The following is a 24,748-nucleotide window of genomic DNA, read 5'->3' as shown; positions in this document are numbered from 1 at the left end:
ATCCTCATCCATGAAGCAAAATGTCTTGCAGGGAGCCGTTTGGTACTGATAATGAAATTTCATCAGTGGGAATTAGATAAGTAACTGATTGTTTTAATTTTTTTTTTTTTTGCTGTTGTTTTTTAGTCCAATTCCCAGTCATACATCTGTTGTTTGGGCCCGGAGAATTGTACTGTAAAGACTTTGATGCAGCCAGGATGCTGCTGCTGCTCAGAACAGGGGCAGACCGGAGCCCCTCTATCGCCCCCAGCACACAGCCCTGCTAAGCTTAACTCAGCTGTTTGATGCCAAGCTCTGCGAGTGTGTGCTCGCGTTGCATGTGTGTGTTTACTCAGCTCAAGGGTTACATAAACAAGAGCAGCTAGCCTACAGGTAAGACCCACAGGAGACCAGCGAGAGAGTGAGATGCAGCGCCAGTCTCTTACCTTGGCATTCCCCAGGTGTTGTCGCCATTGCTGGAGCTGGATATTTACTAATGAAGGGCGAGCTGGAAAATGACTAAAGGAGATAGTAAACAAAGTTACCACACACGCGCACGCACACATCGATTGCACTCGTACGCGTGTGAGTGTGTTAATACAGTTAAGTTGGTGGAGGCAAGCATCCGCACATGTGTTTGTGTGCATCCCCAATGTATTTGGGGCTGCTGTAAAGAGATGGGAGAATGTGGGCGGATGGGGGATTGGAGGCGGAGGCTGGCAGCAGGGCAGTTGGCCGCTGGTGCAGTGAGAGAAAGAGTGGGGCGGGTGGGTGGGTGGGTGGGAGTGGGGAGGGATACAACGGAGATAAATCATTAGAGTGCAGGTTATTGGAAATGCAGGGAGATAAAAGAGTGAAGAAGCCAGTAATTGCCTTAAAGATCAGACTACAAAGCATTACTTTGGATTTTACAAGGCCAGCCAGCAACAAAAGAGCAGTAATTTATGAGCTCAGTGTAAAAGAATAGCATAATTACATTAAAAATTAATGCTAATGAGGGCTAAAATGGGGAAGGTGGTTATTATGAAAGTTTGTATTCATCTTCCCTGGGTTGAATGATGGCTAGTGGCTTGATTAATGGCTTAATTTCTATCAATTAGCAGGCAAAAAAATCTCCGCTGAGACAGGGCTAAATTGAGCATTGAATTACACATCTTTACCACGGTGGAAGGGGGGCTGGCAGAGGAGGGAGAGGCACGTTATTGAAACCTGGGAAACTGGGAGACGATGCCCTGCTTGAGCATGTGAGCATGTACACGTTGGGGGCAGTCATGGGGTAGAAAAACTTCAACCAGAGGCTTTTTAAAGTGTCTCCTTCATAGAACCCCAATTATATTACAACCCCACAAACTGTTACACCGAAAATGTGCAAAACAAACAAGCAATTTTGGGTCGACAGTTGGTCCTCAGGTTTTATACATAAGATATATTGTTAACAGCTGTTAGGATATATAGGCAATTGAAAGCATTTTCCGTGATCGTTAAAGTTTAAACTATAAGTATATAGGAAGATACACTATGATTTGTCTCTATTACGCTTACAATAGGTTCACATTTAAAACGGCTTGTTGTAATTAACGAGAATGCTTTTTTCCCTTTCATCTTGACCACTTGCTTGTTTTCATCCTGATTGGCTGTGAGAACTGGGCTTTATGTCTTGGTTGTTAGCAGCAGGTTTGGAGAAATGCATGGAGGCAGTAATCAAAGCTTGGAACAAGTCTTTGTGAATTTTACAACTTTGAATCCGTCACACACATAAACTGGCCTTTTTGAAACAAGAGTTCCTTTCTTTCCCCATTTTGTAAAGTAATACATATATATGCTGTACTTCCTTTACCCGCCCTAGATATAGAAGCAGAATGTACCTCCTTTGTTTCAATTTAATACATCCATCAATGTCTTTTAACTCCTCTATTTGCCATGTAATTCCAAAACTGTCAAAGATTTTGCTGCAATTTGCGACATCAATAAAACAAGTTGTTAATTCCACCCTTTATTTATTTTTATTTTTTTTCACAGGACAACAAGTGCAGCTGTAATTTAGCTGGCACACTAGCTCATTCAATTACTGGGATTAATCTGCAGCAGCAATACATTCAGCTCGGCTGCTCTTGATGGACAAACTGTAGACCAAAGTCAAGTATACAAAGGCAACACTGCCTCAGCCCCTGGCCGGCGACACTCCAGATATGTGCTGTTGAACAGCCCCCTCTTCTGGTGGCTCAGTGCAACTGCTGCACTCATCTTCAAGGCTGAAGGAGATGAGCACAAATCTGTTTCCATTGGCTGGTTTGATTTTCTCTCCACCGTCTTTGGGTCTTAATCAATGAAGTGGACAAACAGCTATTTAGAGAGAACAATAGCCTATTGATTCTGAGGCACTCATCAGCACCGCTGTCTATCTAACTAATTTCAGTAATGAGATGGCGAGTGAGTTTTCTGACTCCCTCTTTTGTACGAGCACACACACATGCATGGATGTAATCATGCAAGGATGCAGACGTGCATTGACATGCGTTGCTTAGTCACTATCAATTATTCAAATCTGTACACGCAAGACAAAAGTTTATTGACTGAGTTTGATTCCATTTCCTGCTTCACAGTAATGGTGGTAATACATTTCAGAGACTGAAACATGAAAGTTAATTTTAAATTTTTTTTTTTTTAATTGAACGCTAAGCATGATGTAGGTTTAATTGTCTTCTTTTGTTTTCTTCTCCATTCTGTCTAGTTCTCTGTATCTGTTTTTCTCTCTCTGCTTCCACTTTATCCGCCGCTCATCACTGGCAGAGACGCGTTCCTAATGCGGTGACAATCGAGTCGACCTGTTAAATTAATTTGCCAGATAATGTGTCGATATTAAATATCAACTTTGACCTCTCTGTGCAGCAGAGTGCGCTCGCCCAGCTCGAGTATTGATTTTTGTCTGCCTCTAAGCTTGCTGGGTCCGCACTCAAAGTCCATTATTTTTGATTTTTCTCATGAAATACATATCTTTTCCCACTGACATCTGACAAACAGCATATGGAAGTCATTTTATCTACCAATAATGTGTTTGTCAAAAAGTCTGAGGTCTTAATGGATTCCTGCAGCGCACGCGGACAGCACAGCAACAGACGGGCCTGCCAAGGAGATGCTCGCAGATATGGGAGCGTGTGTGTGAGTGTGTGTGTGTCATTGTGGTCATTGTTTATGGAGGGCATTCATAGTTTTACACATTACAGAAGGAGTGATTGAAAAAAGAGAATTAGATATGGAGAATTAATTGTTGCCCAGTTACGTTTCCAGTGGCAACATGCACGTTTGTGCAGCCGCGTGACGAGCAGTGGTGGTGTGAGTGGTGTGAAGGACAGGCCACAGTCTTCAGGAGGATATTGGTCCAGTGTTCAGGCTTCATCTCAGCCCAGCCAAGGTAATGACTATTTTTGGAGCCGCTGTGCAATGCGTCTCTGCTCACATCTTCCCACACTGGATGACAGGCCGATAGTTTGTCATATAGGAAGGCTTTATTCCTCTTGTCACTCAGTTGTCCAATTCTGCTCTGCATTAAAATCAAAACCAAGTTTGTTTGAGTGCTATTATGAAGTATAATCGTGTGTGTGTGTGTGTGTGTGTGTGTGTGTGTGTGTGTGTGTGTGTGTGTGTGTGTGTGTGTGTGTGTGTGTGTGTGTGTGTGTGTGTGTGTGTGTGTGTGTGTGTGTGTGTGTGTGTGTGTGTGTGTGTGTGTGTGTGTGTGTGTGTGTGTGTGTGAGGTAGATAGCATGTGACGCTTTGCTATGAAAGCTGTAACAAATATTCATTTATTCATTAAACACCAGGGCCATGAAGATCTGTTGTGACACCCTTTCTGTAGCTGCTAATGGATTGAATTAATTCCTGCTATTAGTTTCAGTTGTTCACAGTGAGTGTGCACTGCGAGCATGGATGTGCACGCGCGTATGTATGTTATAATTAGAACATGTAGTATAGTGGATGTTGGAATTTATGCAAGCCACGAGTGTATGGAGTGTATGAGTACCTAAGTTTTCCAAGGTATGTACATGTGGGAGCCCTTGTATCCCATTGCGTGTATCCTGATTTCTGTGTGTGTGTGTGTGTGTGTGTGTGTGTGTGTGTGTGTGTGTGTGTGTGTGTGTGTGTGTGTGTGTGTGTGTGTGTGTGTGTGTGTGTGTGTGTGTGTGTGTGTGCTTGTTTTCATGACACAGCCTACATGAGTGCTGCACAGAAACATGGATGTCTGCTGGATTGACAGATCGAGAGATGGGAGAGTGCAGGAGAGGACGGATGGATGGGGGAGAGAGGGATGAATATTGACTGATCAGTAGAAAGATTGACAGCCAGAGAATAATAGGAGCATTCAGACTGCCTTTCCTTTTTTTTTTTTTTTTCCTGTCGCTAACTTTCCTCGCACACCTATTTTTGCCCTCCTACGCTACAAAGACTGCGCATGAATCCTCGGAGTAATTTATTATCCGATATGCAGAATCCTGATGTGTTTATATCCAAGAGTAATTTATTGGAAACCCTTTTGCGTCTTTTCGTTTGATTGGACAAGCTCAAGCAAAAACACTTTCTGATACATGAAAACTGTATGAAACCTAATCACATTTAGTCTCTGTAATGAAATTCCATTGCAGTGAGTTTGTGTTCATATTCTGATTATTTTAGAATGCATTATCTGAGTGTAATTCACTGTCTGGCTATTACCTTGTTAGTATTTTTTTTCCCCCTTTGCCTTTTGTACAAAGTCTATGCCCTTGGCTAAGTAAGCGTCCTCTTGCACGGAGGCCAAGATTAAAATAGGAGAATATCAGATATTTCATATTGTGTATGTCGGAGGGCATTATACAGAGAGATGGCCGCGTCCAAATGAAATCCGCTGCCTTTCAGAACACGACAAGGGACAGCCAACACTGTGTCTGTGTACATGCGTGTCTGTTCCTGCACACGTGCATGCTTTTTGTTCACCGCTTCCTCCTGTGTAACATGTGTTTCAGAGGGAACTTCTCTGGAGGAGCAAGTGCGAAGGATAAAGGACCTGGAGGCCATCGAGAGTGATTCCTTTGTTCCTCAGGCTTTCAAATCATCCCGGGATGACATAAAGGTGCGTTCTGTCTCTCTTTCTCTCCCTGCCCCTCACTCTCTCCGGCTTTTCACTCGGTCTCTTATTGAATTTCCCCTCCCTGCAAAGCTGTGCCGTCTGTCCAGAGACAGCCCAGACCAAATCAAACATTCCCATTCAGCGCCGCTCATTCCGACCTGAGACGGTTTCATCAGACGCTCCGCTATTCGCCGCCTCCAAAGCGGCAGCACCCACACAAAAGCCACAGCAGGCTACTGCCAGCCTCTTCTCCAGCCCGACCCCCACCCCCACCACCCCCACCCCAATCCTCTTCTGGTGGTGCAGATGCAGACAAAACACAGAAGTCATTATTGAAATGTTCCCGTCTCTGAAGGAACGGCAATTAGATTTGTTTGGGGCTCATGGCTGTTTTGAAAAGATAGGCGACAACATGTGACAGCAAACCCTCACAGGCGTTTGGGATACATCTCGCCGGGTCTGACAAAGGTTGCGACCCTTATGGTTGTACGCGGCATGGACCGACTGCTCATGCACAGCAATAATCTACCTTACCTGGGTAGGAATGTGCTGAACCGCTGGATTCCCCAGGACCGGTCTGGTTGATTTGATGATTTAGACCTTGTCAGTGATAAATATAGAAGCTTCATGTATCTATGTTTTGACACCGGAATAGAGCATTTGTTTGTGCATTTCTGAACAACTGCTTAAATTAGGTTGGCCAAGAGGTTAAAATACTGACTGAAACGTACAGGTGCAACTGAAAACACCAGCATGTCATTGACAAGTTAACGGTTTTGTGCTTGAAGTTTGTGAATGGAGTCTTGAGATTCACATCAAACTTTTTGATCTCGTCCTCAACGTTAATTTGAGATCTTTATCATCGTTGAGAGTCGTTTGGCTTCGGCACAGCCTAAGGAATTAATTGAAAAGTTAATTTTGTCGGTTTCAAGTGTTTTCTACATCTTGGTTATTGCTTCTGGTTAAAAAAAAATCTAATTTCATTAAATAAGTTTTAGATTTTGAGATACTGTATTTTAACTGATCATGAAGTATAAGTTAAAAATGTATTCATTCATTAATTTTCTATACTTACTTTGTTCAATTCTGAGTCAGAGTTGATTCCAGCTGACTATGGGCAAAGGCAGAGTACACTCTGTTTATGTTGCTGGTCTAACATTATGAATTAACATTCTAACATTCTAAAAAAAACATTCATAATTCTAAAATTATGAATACTGTTTAGCATAAAAGGTTTGATTTAACAATATGTTTAACAAATTATAGATGAATTATGGTAAGATACTAATTCAATAGACAAGCGAGCACTAAACCTTCAGAATGATACAAAACCAAAGACATACAATAGAAGTGCCTCACGACGCATGATGAAATATATTGGTTTACTTTTGGGATAAATTATTGGAATACATAAAGAAAACAGTTTTTGTAAGTAGATTAATGAGCTGCTTACTTTTAAAAACAGAAGTGCTTTTAATTAAATAAAAATTCAAGTTTACACCATTTTTGAAAATCTCTTGAGTTTCTGATCTGTCATCTGAATATTGTTTTTTATTGTGGCATAAAAGATCTGGTCAATACCCTCTTGTTTGAAGAAGATTTTTATGCTCTAAGTAAAATAACTTCAGCTTATAATGTCAAGAATTGTCGCTACTCGTATTGGGCATTTAAACCTATGACACGTTTGGGTTTAAATCAAAATGTATTATTAATTAAAGCTTTTTAACTCGATTGTGCCAAAACTTAAATGTTTGCACATAGCTTGATTGTATTTCAGTATTAATGCCCAAGAATACATGCTTGTGAGGTTTATTTAGGATTTTAAAGCAGTCAGCTTTGAGTTGTGACCATTAATAAATTGTAATCTACTGTTAATGAGGCGAGCTGAGTGAGTCCTTTAATATCTCCTACAGTCGCTCTTCAAGAGAAAACCCTGCCTTTTTTTTTTCTTCTTTCAAGCAGGCTGCATTCATTAGAAATGTATATTGAGCATATAGTTCCCAAAAAATGTGATGACTGTTATCTGGTATTTGGCACATCACCATGCTTATTAGTCTGCCTGTTTCATATCTCCCTCACTTTTTGCATGCTGCCAAAGGAATTTTAAATAGACTATTCCAACTGGGTAAACACTTGCTCTGGGGCTGGAATTAGGACTCTTTGAAACTTGAATGGAATTGGCAAAGTATTCATTTTGATTTTTCTTCGTTATCAAGTACAACAAGGGGAGCAGGCCGTCCATTCAAATATGTGTCCTGATTCTAGTTTCCAGGTATGATCTCAGGGCTGGACGGAGAGTTGTTCTGCACGTCGCTGTTCGCTACAGACAGCCACAGAAGGACGGGCTGTTTTACGGAAGTTTTTGTTTCCCCCCTCTATATTTTTTGATTTATTTATTTATTTGCCATATGTACATACTGCAGTTCATCCAGAGATGTTTTGTTTTTCCACCCCCTAATGTTTGCATGTTATAAATGTACTAATCATGGGGCTGTATCGCCGCTGCTTTTCACAACAGCACTCTGGTAACTGATGACGATTATGAAATAAGTAACTCATTTACAGTTTCCGTGAGCAGGTTACGTTTCTGGAAAATGGAAATCGTCGTAGAGCTGCTGTCTCTCTCTGTCCTGCTCGTTTGTTTCAAGAGCAGATGTCACACGACTTGTCTGCCGAACTGCTGAAGTGTATATGAACAGACCTTGATGATCACCAATTAACTCTGGCAAACATGGAAAAATAACAAGCGTCAACCAACATTTGCCGTTCAGCTCAGTAACTCGGTGATCTCCAGTTGAACTGAATGACTCTTTTCACAGACCCACGCAGCGCTAATAACAACACTACGATGATTAAGTATGCACAAATAATTAGAGCATCCAATTGAGTCAGGCACAAATTACTTTTTCACGTCACTATTTTCATTATAAAAATTGATAGTTACTTTGCTACTTCTTGTGTGTGTGCGTGTACGTGCATGCGTGTGTATTTTGCCTCATTTGAAGTCGTTGGTTTTAGAATTGCAGGGTTTTTAAAAAAGGAAGATGTTTTAGATCAGAAGATGAACAAAGTGAAGAATAACGTGCAGGATATGAGCAGAGCCTCTCACTGCTTCATTGTGTCCAGGTTCACCTCACCAGCCAGTCTGTTTCTGCCATCTGCTGGACAAAAGTCATAATGTATTTTGAAATTCCCACGGTCCCTTTTATTTTTCATACATGTCATTGTTGTACATTCTACTTTCCATTTAGCATTTTGTTATAACCTATAGCTTTAGCATTTATTGTAAAGAATAGAGTTCAGTATGCAAATGCAAGGACGTTTCCACCTTTTGTTTTTCTCCTGTACTTCTCAGAGATCTGTCGATAAACTTAACTCCTCACTCTGTTATTTTAATCTTGCTTTATCATTCCTTCTGTGGAACTGGATGGTCGCCACTCCTTCATAGGACAAACAAACAATCATACACTCAACAGCTATACAGCTACGGGCAATATCGTTACCAGTTAACCTGAAACACGTGTTCCTGGACTGAGGAAGGAAAGCAAAGAAAACCCACAGACCCACAGGGAGAACATGCAAACGTCAGTCCTTAACTACCCGGTGAATCTGTAAAAACATAAAATACTTCAAGGATCCTCTAAAATGTATTATAGAAGGTGGATACAGAATAGTTTTTGTGATGATTTGATAATGCTGGAAACTATGAAATAAGTTTAAAATGATCATTGCTGTTTTGGGTTTCAGTCTCGTTATCAGAGGTTCAATTTCTGGCCTCACCTCTCCTTGTGCGAAAGTATCTTCTTTTTTTTTTTCTCCAAACACTAAGCCTGAAGTTGCTCCCAAGTACATTGTAAAAGTTTCCCCTTGATGTTTGAGTCTGTGCATGAAAGTGTATATTGAATGTTTGAATGTGGCGAACAGTTTGAGACTGCTAAATAGAAAGTGGTGACAATGAAGCTCAATTGCCCTGATTTCAATATCTTTTATTTTGTCGAGAGTCACATGGTTTTGTGTGTGTGTGTGTGTGTGTGTGTGTGTGTGTGTGTGTGTGTGTGTGTGTGTGTGTGTGTGTGTGTGTGTGTGTGTGTGCGTGTGCGTGTGCGTGTGCGTGTGGGGTGTTTCTGTGAATGCAGCCTGAGCCTGTTGAGGTGAAGCAGGAGTCGGAGAGGACGAGTTCTCCGGACGTCACTCTTCCCATCTTCATCGTCTACAACGACACTGACGCACTCGCCCATCCCAGTGTAAGTCCCCCCCCACCCCACCCCCACCCCACTGCTCTCAGCGTTAATTTTTTCCCGTTTGCTTCGACGTCGCCCCCGGTTGTCATGCAGCTCGCAAACACACACACTTTGTAATAACCTCTGAGCCAATGAGCACTTTGTAATCCTCAAGCATGGCTAAAAGTGCTTGTCATTTTATTCACCGTCTTGCTTTTTATGAGTGCGGAGCTTTGGCTTATTGATTGATGGATAAACTTCGTAAACTTTTTCATTTGAAAAGGCCTCTGCCACTGTTACTGCTACTTGCACCGCACCTCCATTTACACCATTTCTGCACCTTCTGATACGGCGCATCATATCTTCTGGGCCCCTGCGGTAGAGCAGTTTATAGCCTTCTAACGTCACCTCCTCCTCCTCCTCTGAACCAGACCAATGATGAAAAACGAGAAGGAAAACTTTAAACTCCAATAACGCTCCTTGGGGCTTCTCAGTCATCTATCTCCACTGGGGAAACCAAGTTATGCCCTGACGTATGCAGATAACCCCTTCGCATGCACACACAACCCCCCCCCCCCCTCCAGCTCTCTCACACACACACACACGCACACACACACACACACACACACACACACACACACACACACACACACACACAGTCTCAGACAGGCTGATGTATGGCAGCAATATGCCCCAGGCGGGCCTCGGCCCCAACTTCAGCTCCAGCTCCACTCCCAATTAGAACAGATGAGTCCCATTAGCCCGGCTCAGATACTGTCATCCCACACACACACACACACACACACACACACACACACACCCTCATTAGCACCGTGACACCAGCACGGGGCCGACAGACAAGAACTCACTGGTGTTGAATCTAACACGCCGATAACATGCAGTGCAGCTGTAAGCAGCGCGGGTTAGTAATGAAGGATTGACATGCCGGGGCTTCGCTCCACAATCTGCATAATAATAGACACACATCACTGTATGGATGTACAGTACATACACATAGCCAGCATGTTAATATTATCTCTCATCGTGACACAAACACATTCAGTGAATATAGAAATAATCTTGCAATTCCCTCCCGATGTCTCAGTGCCTTGAATTTGGGCCGCATAGTCATTACGTCACTTCCTAATAAACAGATGCCTTCATTCATCAGACACTCGCAGCTGCAGTTTTATAGCCCTCTTACAATCAATATCATCACTTCTGGTGATTTACTACTTTGAATACAAGTCACATGTATCTGCTTTTTCTATCGCAAGGCAAGACGACTTGTCTGTTCAAGAAACGGATTTCCTTTCGCACATTTTTGAACTGAGTAGAAAGGGAAAGACGAATGCAACATGCAGGACTCTGCAGCAGCAGCATCACACTGTCTGAAGTTACATGCAAAGTCAAATGCAAATATAGATTAGAAAATGCAAATTTCAGTAAGCTTACTTGTGTCGGAATATGAATTTGTATTCTATGAATGCTGGTAATCGCATGTCTGTATCCTCCATTTTTGGTAAATAACTTATGGAAGAAATACGAAACCTTCTCTGGTACATGTGACAGTTGATATAATAATAAAATGTATATTTATGGTTTAATTTGGTCGGATGGTGAAGTAGAATATGACACACCAGTAGTTTCTAAAGAGTGGGAGGACGAGCCTTCCTGGCAGAGATCAACCCACACTGCACCCCTCCAGCTCCTGTAATGGATTGCAAAACATAATCCTGTTTTTCACATCACAAGATATTATTGTTAACCAATAATCCAGTGGCAATAAAAACAGAACTCTGAGAAATAGCTGGAATGCTGTTTTATATATTAGAGCTAACTGTTATATAATTTCAACTCGTCTCCAGTACACTTCTGATCAACTCTGACTTAAATACACATTTTAATGAACAATCAAGTTTTAACCTCCTCATAGGTTTTAAAAATGTTAATTAAAAAAAAAAGAAAAGAAAACATCCTGAGTGTAACATGAATGTCCGTCTTGTTACACCTGTACTTGAGTGGCTGTCACTCTGGGTTCAGGCTTTACTGTGCATTTCCCTCTCTAACCTTCCCGTCTGCACTGACCTTCAGTTGTTCATGGACAAAGAGAAGGCCGAGGAGCTGTGGCTGGCCAGGCTGGTCTCCCTGAGACAGGAGAGGCTGATGGGAAGCCCGGTGACCTGAAACACCTCCAACAGTCCAGACCGTCCCACCTGGTCCAAACCTCCTCCACTGGTGCTCTTCTTGTCTTAAACCTCGTCATAGTTTGTCTGGTTTATTTTTGGACGTCACCACTTTTTTTTTTTTTCTCCACTAATTTCTGTTTGACAGGCTTTTAAACACAAACGAAAGTTATCGGGGGGGGGGGGGGGGTTGGTGCTGATGTGCTTAATATTTTTAATAAAAGGAACGCGCCAGTTAAATACACAATCTGCTGTCTTTTTTTCCGTCTTTATTTGTTTTTAATGAATGAAAATCTCACAATCAGACGAGTTGATCTGTGACAAGTGGAAGCAGAATTCTGATACGTTTTGTTATTTGTGATCAGTTCAGTAAATAAAGCTGGTGTTGATGTTTTACATTAAACTGCTGTGCACTTGCATAATGAAATATGACGTCCCTCTCATTGCCAGACATTTGTCACCTAGGATATTGGTCATTAGGCTGGACCCTAACTCTAACCCTTGAGCTGAGAAATAGATTAGAAACAATTGGAGCGCTGCAGAGTCGTCCGTATCTAACAAAACCTGTGACGTTGTCACTGAGCTGAGCTTTTATCTGAATGTTGGTCATTTATCTCAGTTTGGAATTTGTTTTTTTTTTGTTTTTTTACCAATTTCTTCTCATTGTCATAAGTGCTTGTGATTTAACTCAAACTGAACAGCATAAAGTGTATCACCATTTGATAGGACAGGGCCAATAGAGGGAGACAAAAGGTTTTTCTCAAGTGGACAGTGTTTTTCTAATTTCTCTTCATCTAATAAAAGTAATAATACTACCAAAAGAAGTCACCTGAAACAACTCGAGTTCTTATTTTCAGTGATCCGTAGCCGACCACTACTCATGTGGAATAACTTGTGCTATCCTCTTTGAAGTGTTCTCTGTGTGTGTGTTTATGTTTCCCAGAGTTGTGTGTTGCTGTTTTAACACAGATGCATTCATGTCAGCGTAGTCTGCTCTCGGGACTATTTGTGGACCTGCCAGATGGTAAACCTATACCCAGTGTGGGACATGGTGTGTCGCTCTCCCATACTCTCCAAAATAGTAAGTGCTGTAATGAAATAATAAATGAGAATGCACCAGCGATTCACCAACGCAAACGCACGCGTTAAAATTGAGAGTATGAGTAGTTGTCCGGAGCAAGGTTAAAATTGATGTATGTGTGTGCCCTTATCTTGCGTGTCAAGTGGCTGTTTCACGTGTCTTCACACCTGACAAGTGCCAGAGCAGGACTCGCTATGGATACTGGATGGTTTAGTAATTTAATCCTGCGGAGTTCCCTCCTGTAAAGTTGATACTGAGAGTTTACAGAGTCACAGTCTTTATGAGTTATATAAACTCTTCCACAACTTTAGGGGGTGGGGGGTCACTTGCTCGGATCAAGAAATTTAAGGAGAAATTTCTAGAGGGCCGTTGCCATAGCAGCCACCCACAACAAACGCGCAGCGTCCAAGCGCTCCGAATACCTAGCCAATGAGAAGGCCGGAAGAACATCACGTGGACAGGTTGTCAGAGTGACAGCAGCTCTAAATCCTCCTCGTGGCACGCGGTGGGCCCATACACCATGCATCACCGTAGGAGCGCACCCAAACAGATTTCAAAATAAAACTGGCCTTCCAGTAAACGAGATCTCGCCTTCATTAAGTTAGTTAATCTAACACAAATTAATATGTTGATAATGACACACAACAACAGCAAATAAATAGATGCGTCATTAATGCAAACTATTAATAATGAAATATTAATCAAACTTACTGCCTGCCTAAGGCAAAAAACAAAACACAGTTTCAGTCAGTTATTAACTACTCTGTGTGTGTGTGTGTGTGTGTGTGTGTGTGTGTGTGTGTGTGTGTGTGTGTGTGTGTGTGTGTGTGTGTGTGTGTGTGTGTGTGTGTGTGTGTGTGTGTGTGTCTGTGTGTCTGTGTGTCTGTGTGTCTGTGTGTCTGTGTGCGAGAGAGAGCTATAAACACCATCCCATTCTAATCACTTCTATCAAATTAAAAGCCCAATAAAACCAGCATATCCTGGCAAATTCCGATTTGTCTTGTCTCGTCTCGTCTTGTGTCCCTCTGTGGCCATAAACCCAATTAACCTTAGATTGATAGTAGTCCAGCTCAGGATGAACACTCAACAAATCTTTTTTGTAAAGATTACGTCCAAAATTCCTAGTTATCATGAAGTCATTCCACATCACAGTGATAGTGGACCGTCCCAGGACACCAGTCCGTTAAAATTAGGATAGTCTGTTGTATCATCTTAAAATTAAAGGCATTTGAAAATTGGAATTTGACTAAACACTCAAAAGATCCTCCACAGAATGGTTTTATGATGACAGGGTTTTTTTTATTTTTTTTATTTTAATATCAATCTGAAGTTGGAGGGAATGGAGTCTCGATATTCTAATTTGGAGAGCCTTTATTTTGATATGCCACATCAGTTTGGGCTAGCACTTAGTGAGTGACATCCTGAGGGAGTCTATCTTAGTCTGACATATATTGGGTTTATGATAACAAGGAATTTCCTTTTAATATCAATCTGAAATCAGAGGGAAAGATTCCTAAAGTTTACGTGGTTTTTCATTGGGGCATCATTTTGAAATGTCACATCCTGAACTGGTCTACTATCAATCTGAAGTGAAAATGGTTTACAGCAACAGAGGGATATAATTTAACATTAATCTGAATTGTGCCAAGATATGCAGTCTTGTTGTGCTTTTATTTGAAACAATATTCATTTAAACAATAATACACCACTGACTGAAACTAAGGTTGTTGGGGTTTCTTGTTTTTTTTTTTACTTCTGCAGGCATTACGTCATTATTCCATTCCTCGTGGTTATTTAATTATTAATAATGCACTCATTTATTAGCTTTGTTGGTGCCTGTTGTCATTAGCAGTAGTATTATTTAATTTGTGTTTTACGAACCAACTTCGAGATCTCATTCACTGGAATGTCTTTTATTTTGAAATCCTCTTGAGCGCACTCTGACGGTAATGCATGGTGTAAGGGCGCACCGCTGAACAGAGCGGCGGCTGGCTTGACTGTTTCCACAAGTGGGGGCTCGTTTCCACCAGTCTGCAGGCGGCAGGAGAACTCTTGACCATTTCATCCCTCTTCTTCCTGAGAACGCGTCGGGAAAACCGTGGAAACGTTCAACAGAATGCACAGAGATTTCGACGAGGATCCTTTCTTCTCGTGAGTGTGAAAACTTTTATCAAACTGTCAGTGCCTGTTTTTTTTTTTGTTTGTTTTGGCTTAATTGCCCATTTAATGTCCGATTCACTCAATAAAGAAGCGACTGATTTATATTTATTTATTTTTTAAAGATATATCTCAGTCAATACTCTGTGTATTGACAATACAAACAAACAACTGTGTGGGCTACATGCTAATAATAAAACGCAGTAAAGTGACGTTATTAATGTAATAATAGCCCGCCGTCAACACACAAGTTCGGTTGCCACAGAAGGTAATAGATGTAGTTTGTAATTATCATTGATTTGAAGATGGGTCGTTTAATGGCGAGGTTTTAATTTATTAACTGTGGCTGTCAGCTGTGAGAATTATACTCTATTATAATGACCAGCTTGTCAGTTATTACTCTGTTGTGTGACCGCTTTACTCTAGTTTTTACAGTTGTGTAAAGCGTCTTTATTTGCCTTGTTGCCTAGCAACAGATGACATGAGGAGGCACATTGGTTTAAAGTTGATTTCCTTAAAATCCATCCAGAACAGGGGTGTCAAACATGGCCCGTTTGCCAAAATGGCCGCAAGAGGCTCCAATCCGACGGCCAAACGCCCAAGCAATGTAAAAGATTCTCAGAAAACATTGTTTTTTGTTTTTTTTTAAACTGATTTCTTAAATGTAACAGACACAAAGTAACACTAAGATTTCACTGTATTTTTGCAGGTTGAATGTTTCATCAAATTTCACTTTATGTTGAGATTGTAGTCATTTTTGGTCATAATTGTTTAGTTTTTTTGTGAAAATATAGACATTTTCATCACATATACTCTGCACCACAACAAAGAAAAACTTGAGAGACTAAATTTAAATGTTATCGCACTATTTCCCTGGTCTGTTCCAGTGGAGGTAAAGCTGGGCTGCATGTGGCCCCTGAACTACGATGAGTATGACACCCCAGGTCTGGAGGGGCACAGAGGGTACCAAGAGTTCAACATGTGAAAGTGATAAACATGAAGCCTGGCGTTGATGTCTTTCTTAAATATGTGAACTTTATTTTATTTTTTTATCAAACCTTTAATTATTCAGTTAGTGGGTTTTTTTTTTTTTTGTTATAGCTTTTGATGTTGCTGCTCATGTTGCCTTTGTTTGTTGAGTTATTGTTTACTTGTATAAGAAGACTCATTCAAACAATGGTACTGATCATGTAGCTTAAAGGTTGTAATACAATGAAGGGAAGCAACTTGGACGTATTGATTGACATCACCCAAATCAAATTTGGGGCTCGGGGCATGAAATTCCACCTCTGCAGAAAATTCTATATCAAATATAAATGAAGCAAATTTTTCTTCATTCTTATGCTTAATATCAAGTATTACTTACTATCTTGTTTGTTGTTTCGTTCTTACATTCAGGCTTTATACGTTAGCGCATATTTATGTATCTATGTGTATTTTTTTGTTTTAATCCCTTTACAGTCTTTGTATTGTAGGGAAAGAAATGAAATCATAATTCTAACATTGTTTGGAATCAAGAAGACGCGATCAGCAGGAGAGGCAGACACTGCGCTGCAATAGCTTTGATTTATTGCCTGGGCGAATGCGTGCTAAGTCAGTGTGGCCACACTTGACCCTACTCTTAAGATGAGTAGTGAAGATGGTTGAAACTATTTTTGGACTGCCCCTCATTGTCAGGCTGTTGTCTTGATTTAGGAATTCATCTTTAATACGGTCAAAGCTGAAGTAGGGAAAAGAGGTCATTCTCAAAGATACACCTAGTCTGTCTCTAATTCTAACATTTTCATTTGTATCTCTGGAGATGTCCAGTTTTCACTATCATCCCCTGTGAATTTATAGATGTTTTACTCCTGACTTCCTTTTCCTTTTCTACAGGGATCCGTTTCGTGCTCACAGGGAAAACATGCGGCAGATGATGCGCAGCTTCTCGGAGCCCTTCGGCGGGCCCATCATGCCCAGTTTAACAGACGGGAGGCACCATGGTGGCCGCGACCTGGTAGAACATCCTCATTCTTCCCACGTACTGTCGAATGATCACAGGGTAAGAACATGCATGCAAAAGACAACTCCAATTTTGAGTGGTCCTATGTTCAACTTCTTAGGCCACACAACTGGACATTATGGTTTTTACGTGGATGCGCACGACCTACATAAGGACTTGGGTCTATATGGGACAGCGGATGAAGCGTCACTCGCACCGTTGGGCCCTGTGAGATAGCAGATTAGTGTTTGGAAGAAGTGCTAAGTTTACTGAGGTTACAGTGGAAGCTGTCCACTGGAACGCTACTCGCCTAGGTATGGGGCCCATGTGGGTTTCTGATTTTGTGGAAGGGCAACCCTGTTGGCCTCTTTAGAAAGTTATATCTAGCCCTGAGGAGCCCTATTTATAGTGCATTGTTCCACTGACACACTACTGTTCACACACACTAATAAGAGTGCAGATATGTGTCTACTTTGATGTGTTCCAATGAACTGCTGAGTCGTCATGTGGATTAACCGTAAACTTGAAAAGTTACCGGACCAAAATTCAGTTTGGAGCGACATCACGTTAAGCTGTCGTTTACTGAAACATCCGATTAGCTTTTTGAGGCTAACATGTTCCAAATGGGAAGTTCCAAGTTTTGATGATGCCAGCATGCATTTCTCTCCCTGGAAAGCAGCACTTTGCTGCTTTGTCACAAGATGTTGGCCTCCATGCAGATGTATGCTCGCTCCAGTGTTCATGAAAGGTGTGATTTGTAGATACACGCTTACTACTTGTATTCAAATGCAGATAAGCAGGAGGAAGACGGGCAGCTGTACCCACCCATCGCCGAACCTTTTCCCAGATCTCCTGCTACAGTTCAGTTATCCCTCCTAAGTCAATCTTAGTCCCTGTCACCCGCTTTAATCCCGCCACCTCACGATAGCATGTATATTTGTCCTTGGTAACGACTTTCATTGTGGCCTCATTTGCCAGCGGGCGACTTCCTCGTTATTAACATGATGCCATGAAGGAGCTCATGCCAGCGGAGGAAGGGCTGCGATGACTGATTGACTCAGTGACAGAGAGTGAATTGGTGCAACACTGCAAAATACCCCTCCAAACAAATTAGTTCATCTAATATGACGACGGGTCTTCTGGTTTTGGATAGCTTTGAAGTGTTATTTAACTTATAAATCACTTGTTGACAGGTTGTCGTGTACTTGTGAAAATAATTGATCACACAAAAAAATACCACGGTGAAAGTTTGTCTGGTTCATTAAATGACAATGAGGCTGAATATGTTCCCATTATGGTACCACAACCTGTACATGTCAGAGTACTAAATTTGAGTCTTATTGCAAAGGCGATTTCAAGGAGCAACATGATATTGTGAAACGTTAAATAAAGACTGAGTCTAGTGCTCTTGCTGCACAGTTGCAAAGGAGACGTTAGAAGAAGAAGATCATGGTTTTCTTCATGTGCATAACCTGATTCATTATTAATCATGAAAAACAAAGTACCAACTCTGCAGAAAGATATTGTGGATTTAGGCTTAATCAATATAGTTTCATCACAAAACCCTGCTCTCTGCTCTCACGTTGACTAATTGATCTGAAGATGAGGAGAAGAGCCGCCCTCAGGTCACAGGTCTGGAGCTGTGCTGTTCTGTACGGGCTTGTTTAGATGTCATGGACACTGTGTTTTCTCCCCGTTGCTCTCTTTTCGTCCATCTGTTTCATGGAACGTGCCTTGGCAGCGGATGTGCATTAGCAGCCAGATGACAGACAGCTCGCTCTCAAACTGCTCTCCGATATCACAGGCACAAATGTGAACATGAAAGACCTTGTAAAATGCACACATACAGCACGGAACCATGGTCAGAGCCAAAGTTACACACAATCGCAGCATGAAAATTACACACACACACACACACACACACACACACACACACACACACACACACACACACACACACACACACACACACACACACACACACACACAAATGCCTGATAATGCTGTTGGGCTTGTACTTGTCCATGTATTGTCTTACTAAGCATTAGATTCCCAGTGGAGAAATAATCCCGGTATTACCTTCCAAGGCTGCAATGAGTACTCACATTTCTCCATCTCTTGCCAATATCCACAACCGAGTTCATATCACTTTTCAAAGCAGTCATTCATCTGAGCGCTTGTTTACAAAAGTGCCGTTCGATGGTGCTCAAGTATCTTCCCGAGTTACATGCACTTTCTTTGATTCTGTGGTCTGCTCTGCGGTCCTACGGCTATAAGCAGGAAGTAACCAAACTATACAGACACGGTACTGTCTCTCATGTACGTCCATATTGTTTAAATCACATTGCAGGAGGAGTTCATTCCCAGGTGGTCACGGGTGAAGGTGGCGTATGCTCCGGACAGGTCTCCAGTCCCGTCACGGAGGAGTTAAACAAAAGACGCATGAGCACAGGGGGAAACATGCAAACCAAAACCTCCCCAAGAAAAGGAAACTGGGATTTTCTTATAGTGTCACCTACATCACCATGGCAACACTCACATCTCCCACGTCCGACGTCCTCCCCTTTCTCTTGGCCTTTTAAGTATTAGATCACACATTCACCAGCTGGTGATACGCCATGTTTTCATTACATTTGCATCATCAACAATATCCAAACATGTGTTACAAAAAAACTCCCATGTATTCATATTCAGCTCTGCAAAGAAATTACCCATTTGATGGATTCCTGGATGCTGACATAGACAACATTTGCCCAGTTGCACTTGGTAAGGTATTGTTTAAGTGGGTGACCAAGAGGGAAAATATAAACAGCACTTTTATTTCATTGCCGCCAGGCACTGCTACACACAGTCATGTTCTGTCTGAGATGAGACAAGAGTGATAATGTCAGTTTAGCAGAGTCTAGACAGCCCAAAATAATGTGTAGTGTGTAGACCATTGGTCCTGCCCGTGTTCTCTATTTTGTGCCCTCAGTCTCTCCTCTGCTCACCCTTCGTCTAAATATAATGCAGGCAGATATGTAACTGGCATTTATTAGTTCATAGATGCCACTGTGGGATAAAATTGGCCGCAAGGCTTCACAGATACAGGTCAGGAGCATTTTACATCGGCTTGACCTTTTGAAAAGAGCTGAGAGAGCAGCCTTGGACTCTTCAACCCCACCCCCCCGTTAGATCTCCGTCCTGACTGGTCCTGCCGAGCCACTGTTGCCTTCCCAGAACGAAGCTCAGTTTCACCGTTAAACCCACACTAATCTCTGGCAATGCGACCCAATTACACGTGGAACACAAGTCATTCAACACCACACTGATTACGCACAATGCCCCGGCACATCACACCCCCCAGAACACGCGCTCACACACATAGTGACGGCCATTGAGATGCTTATCCACGACCGCGGGGGTCACAAACACCTGTGCTGTTTGTTGGCGCTGGGAACACGGGAGTCTGACTGAAGGCTCACTGCCCGTCGGCTCCTCGCTTCTTGGCGCTCACATTTGCAGGAGGTGGATGGGATTCAGGCCATGAGGAGGAGAACGCTGCGTCAGAGGCTTAGTTACTGGTGTAGCACAACTTCACAGCTTACTGGCAGCTTCTGCAACAAACATGCAAAGATAACCCCGGACTTGTGGGTGCATATTCCATAGTGAGTTATGATGAAACTGATTTCAGGCTAAATGATGGACTTACTGTGAGTCATAATGTCTTCTGGCTGTTCTCTCGTGATAATAGTTGGTGCAACACTTTAAAAGATCAGGTGCAATAACACACAAGTGTTCAGGTGAATCTGATCTTTTCATTTTCATTCACAGGATATGAGCCGGTCACTGTTTCCCTTTGGCAGTGGCGACAGTTCGGTCAGTAGAGCGCTCCACTGTTTACCTTCCTCTCCCATTCAAACGCATGCTGGGCTTAGTGCATGCTTAAATGCACAAAAGCCTCTTAATACTACTGGATGGATTGCTCCTAGATTTTTTACCTGCAAGTCAGCCGATATGCACAATGATTTATTTTTCTTGGTTGGCTTAATGCGATTGAAATTTTTGACATTGTTTCTGTCAAATCACATCGTCAAGTCTGTGTGTACACATGAGATTTATCATTAACAACAAGGTCATTGAGATAAAAATAACAAATGTGAATATGCCCCTTGATAAACGCCCGACTCATGCTGGGGACTTGGTACCTACTTTTGAGATGAATGTCAGCGGGTCGCATGCAGTGAAGTGATAAAATGTGAATAACCACAGTACAGTGTTCCAGACGGCTCGCGTGTTGACACATTTATCCCACAGTCCCCCGTGTGTGTGTGTGTGTGTGTGTGTGTGTGTGTGTGTGTGTGTGTGTGTGTGTGTGTACACATGGCGAAGGTGTTTATGGACTGATAACACCAAGAGACCAGGTGGCACACGAGTCCAGCCTTTGAAGTCTTTTAGCCTTTCCATTTATTCTCCTTTTGTGTTCACACAGGACGCGATGAGGAATCCTTTTGGGATGTTTGACAGCATAATGTCCAACATGAGAAACGTGAGACTGGACGAAATGCACAGAAACCTTGTGAGTCCAACTCGGCAAATGATTTTTCTGCTCTCGTGCCAATTGCTGCGTTGCACATATCTCATAGTGTGATTTCTCTCCTTTTTATTTTTTGTTGTTCAGGAAAAGGGAGCTACAGATTCAAACTCACACTCGTTCATGTCCTCATCGGTCACAACGTACTCCAAAGTTGGAAATGAGTCTCCCAAGCTCTTCCAGGCGACCTCAACGACACGCCGTGCTCCTGGAGGGGTGAGTTTCCCCCCGTTCATTTCAACATCAAAAACTTTTCCATGTATCTAGTAATGTCTTTGTCTTCCAGATAAAGGAAACCCGGCACGCGGTTAAAGACTCTGAGAGTGGTCTGGAGAAAATGAGAATCAGTCACCACATCCAGGACCGGGGACATGTCGTTGAGAAAAAACTCAACAAAAAAACAGGGGAGAAGGAGTTCAACCAGGACTTCCAGAATATGGATGAGTGTACATATGGGCTTTTCATATCTCGAGTGTTTGGATTGCAATGAACCGGCAGGGAAAGTCATAACTATCCTTGCTCATGAGTGTATATTAGTAACTCTGTTTAAAGGAACAAAATGAGCACCAAAAAATATTCTGCAACTTTTGACACAAACTCATTCTGAATTATATTTGACATATTTAAATGTTTTCCACTTCAAGACACATGCTATATTTTGTATTTCTAAACAGTTAAAAGATGATATTGACCTATGATTACAACACCAAAGTTAATTATTTTATTAGATGTTTGTTTTATTTTTAATCTGACTTGTACTATTTAGCTGTGTAAACAGACATGGCTCAATCATGTGAATGCACCGTTTCCGGTCACTTTTCTAACTTATTTCCGTCTTCTGAGACCTTCAGTCTATCTGACATGATTGTGATTCCTCATCCTCAGCTGAAGCACAGTCCTTTGACGACGAGTGGCAGCAGGAGGTGTCTAAGTTTCAGTCATCTAGCCCCATGTCCCGCCTGAAGGAACCTCGACCCCGCGCCGCTCGCAGAGCAGCCCCTCAGGTCAGTATGCAGACCGCATGCGGAGCTTTGGACAGGACGGAGACTGTTCTCATAGTGTGACTCAGACACCAAATGTTAACCATTTTACTTCTGTTGTTGTTTAGCTTACTTACACAGAACAAGAAAAGAACAACAGTGCTGAAGGGAGAAGGATGAATGGCTCAGACACGCCAAAGCAGGAAAATCCTCTGTGATGGGCGTGCTCATTAAAGTCTTTTAAACCGTATACGTGACGCCCTGGTGCTTTCCCCACAACCCGCCTACAATCACACACAGAGGACGCCGATGACCTCTGCTTTGAATTACTTCAGTTTTATCAGTGGCTTTACATATTGTGACCCATCTGCATTCTGAAGTACTCTCCTGTTTGAATGGAAGTGCGCTGAAACGTTCCGAGTGTCTTCTGCAAAGTACATGAACAACAAAACATCTTCATAAATCAGTTTCTTGAAAATGAATACATCAATCAATCGATGAATAAATAAATAATTAAATGAAATAAGGTGTTAAAAGATGAAACATTACCACCCTTCTTCTGGTTTCTTTACAAATCAAATTCTGTGTTTTCACATCACATTGCAACAGGATGTTCAGACTTGAAACCAGGCGAATATGTCTGGTACGGTTCTGACATTTGATGGAGTGAAAACCACCCAAGAAAAAATAACACATTGACTGTTAACTCTGCAAAACCTTCTGTTCTCTCACTTCAACAGGAAAAAAAATAATTTGTGGCTGTAATAATGTTGAATCTCAGAATTAAGTTATTCTATGTTCTTTCAACCTACAAGCAGTTTCTATATGTTTTGGTCTTCATTAAAATGTTATTTTTCCAGCGATAAACAGAATGTAGTGAGTTATCGACTCGTGTGAGTTCCACTGATGCACTCGGATAGTATCTTGTGTCTGTAACTCTGGTTTTCTAGACAATGTATTTTATCTGCTGTAATCTTTGTAAAAAGAAAGCACTACTACCTTTCGCATTTTGTTTTTCTATTGTTGCTTTGTTTTCTCTTGTTTTTGTTTGGATGAACTCTGCACTGGACGGACTTGTGTCGACGACGTGTGGAACCACTCTTGAGAATTTGTATTTTATCTCTTGTATATTTTCCACAAGCTTTCACAGTGAATTAAGTCTGTGTCAAAACAGGCTGTCCAAAATAAAAAAAAAAGTAAAGATTTATGTACTAAGAGATTTTTATTTGTCCCAACTATCAAAAACCGACGAGGTGATCGACTCGGTTGAGAAATGCTGAATACCTGATGGGAAACTTCTCTGCAGGGAGTCTGAGTACCAGCCTGCGTTGTGATAAACTGTGTGTGCCTGGTACTGACCGGTAGAGGTATTTTGGGATCTGAGCACTTGTCAGTGGCTCAGATGAGTCTGAGATGTTCCACAGCTGCAGGCCTGCGCCGCACCCGGCAACAGCTTCTTAGCCTCGACGCGGCAGGACGGGAAACAAGGAAAAACAATGATGGGGAGAAATACAATCATCAGGAGTCAAAGTGTCTTGTATCTTTGTAACTGTGACACATTACAAATTAAGATGCTGGATACACTTCTGATGAAACACCATCAAAAGTAGTAATATAGATTACTTCTGCAGGTCAAAGCAATTAGAATTGAATAGATTGTAGTAATTGTTTTGAAAAAAAGAAGAAAATGTTAAGCCATTCAACCTGGCGATGCAAAATGTAAGAAAACAAATAAAGAGTTAGGTCAGAGTGAATGTCTGCATGCATTCACCGTTTTGAAAACAAATTGAGTAATTATTCCTCTTTTTGTTGGCATTATTGCTTCTTCTATATGCTATATGTAGTCTACAGAAGCTACAAGTTCTCCCTGTGTCTGCTTGGCTTCCCTCTGGGTTCTCTGACTCCAATTTACCATCTGAACACGTTTGTTCCGTAAGTGTTGATTTTGTGAGTCATTGTGTCTCCCTGAGCAGTGATTTGCCCTCTGATGATTCAGCCTTGCCTTAAACGAATGCTAATATTCCCTGAAGCAACAAAAAATTGAAAACACTTCATTGTGTCCAAATCCATTCTGGAAAACACAATAATCAGAGACAAAAACAACCAAATGTCCTGTTTTACCCAGATGAGACACTTTTGTATTTTGATTTTGTTTACAGAAGAGGCATTGTTTCTAACAATATACCTCAACAGAGATTTATTTTTTTAAATAAAAAAACAGATCACCAAAGAGAGGTTATTTTAGGCGTAATAGAAAGTGACTAGCCTCTGACGGAGTATTTCTAATTTTGTCACTTTGGTTATGGAAAGGTATCATCTTTGACTAAACTTTGAGTATCATTTAGGTATCTTCATGCATTGCCAAGTTTCCTCTTTTTGGAACTCAAAATAGAGTCACTTTAATATAGTTAATGTCATTTGGTGCCATCTCGAGGTAGGAAGACAAATTAGAAGTCCTGGCAGTAATGGTATGGTCCCGAGAGCCCTGAT

At 41.7% G+C, this 24,748-nt stretch overlaps 2 protein-coding genes across 4 annotated transcripts in view; both read left to right on the top strand.

The window, feature by feature from the left end:
- The window catches only part of rsrc1 (arginine/serine-rich coiled-coil 1), a 142,894-nt gene extending 131,267 nt beyond the window's left edge, over window positions 1-11,627 (top strand). For both annotated transcript variants that reach the window (XM_080514291.1, XM_080514292.1), the window contains exons 8-10: window positions 4,977-5,083; window positions 9,217-9,324; window positions 11,395-11,627. In XM_080514291.1, the coding sequence (XP_080370417.1) occupies window positions 4,977-5,083; window positions 9,217-9,324; window positions 11,395-11,487 (308 nt within the window). In that variant the 3' untranslated portion in view covers window positions 11,488-11,627. The remainder of the gene's footprint in view (window positions 1-4,976; window positions 5,084-9,216; window positions 9,325-11,394) is intronic.
- A 2,923-nt stretch (window positions 11,628-14,550) lies between these two features.
- mlf1 (myeloid leukemia factor 1) lies at window positions 14,551-23,469 on the top strand. Of its 2 annotated transcripts, XM_080504942.1 has the most exons (8): window positions 14,552-14,718; window positions 16,600-16,765; window positions 20,519-20,563; window positions 21,177-21,263; window positions 21,366-21,494; window positions 21,565-21,724; window positions 22,164-22,282; window positions 22,387-23,469. In XM_080504942.1, exons 1-8 carry the CDS (start codon window positions 14,684-14,686, stop codon window positions 22,474-22,476), a joined length of 831 nt encoding a protein of 276 aa, XP_080361068.1. In that variant the 5' UTR covers window positions 14,552-14,683; the 3' UTR covers window positions 22,477-23,469. The 2 variants fall into 2 exon arrangements, with proteins under 2 accessions (XP_080361069.1, XP_080361068.1); XM_080504943.1 differs by lacking the exon at window positions 20,519-20,563 and having other exon boundaries at window positions 14,551-14,718.
- The last annotated feature ends 1,279 nt before the right edge of the window (window positions 23,470-24,748 follow it).

Source organism: Blennius ocellaris (genome assembly GCF_963422515.1).
Source record: "Blennius ocellaris genome assembly, chromosome: 2".
Lineage (NCBI taxonomy): Eukaryota > Metazoa > Chordata > Actinopteri > Blenniiformes > Blenniidae > Blennius > Blennius ocellaris.
The sequence above is the reverse complement of the archived record's forward strand: the minus strand, read 5'-3'. Positions and strand labels throughout refer to the sequence as shown.

What these genes read in the sequence shown, in the direction of transcription:
- mlf1 (XM_080504942.1), top strand. Translation starts at nt 14,684, where the DNA reads ATGCACAGAGATTTCGACGAGGATCCTTTCTTCTC. An exon ending in TACTGTCGAATGATCACAGG is followed by an intron (nt 16,766 to 20,518) that starts GTAAGAACATGC and finishes TTTCATTCACAG; the next exon opens with GATATGAGCCGGTCACTGTT. An exon ending in ACGAAATGCACAGAAACCTT is followed by an intron (nt 21,264 to 21,365) that starts GTGAGTCCAACT and finishes TTTGTTGTTCAG; the next exon opens with GAAAAGGGAGCTACAGATTC.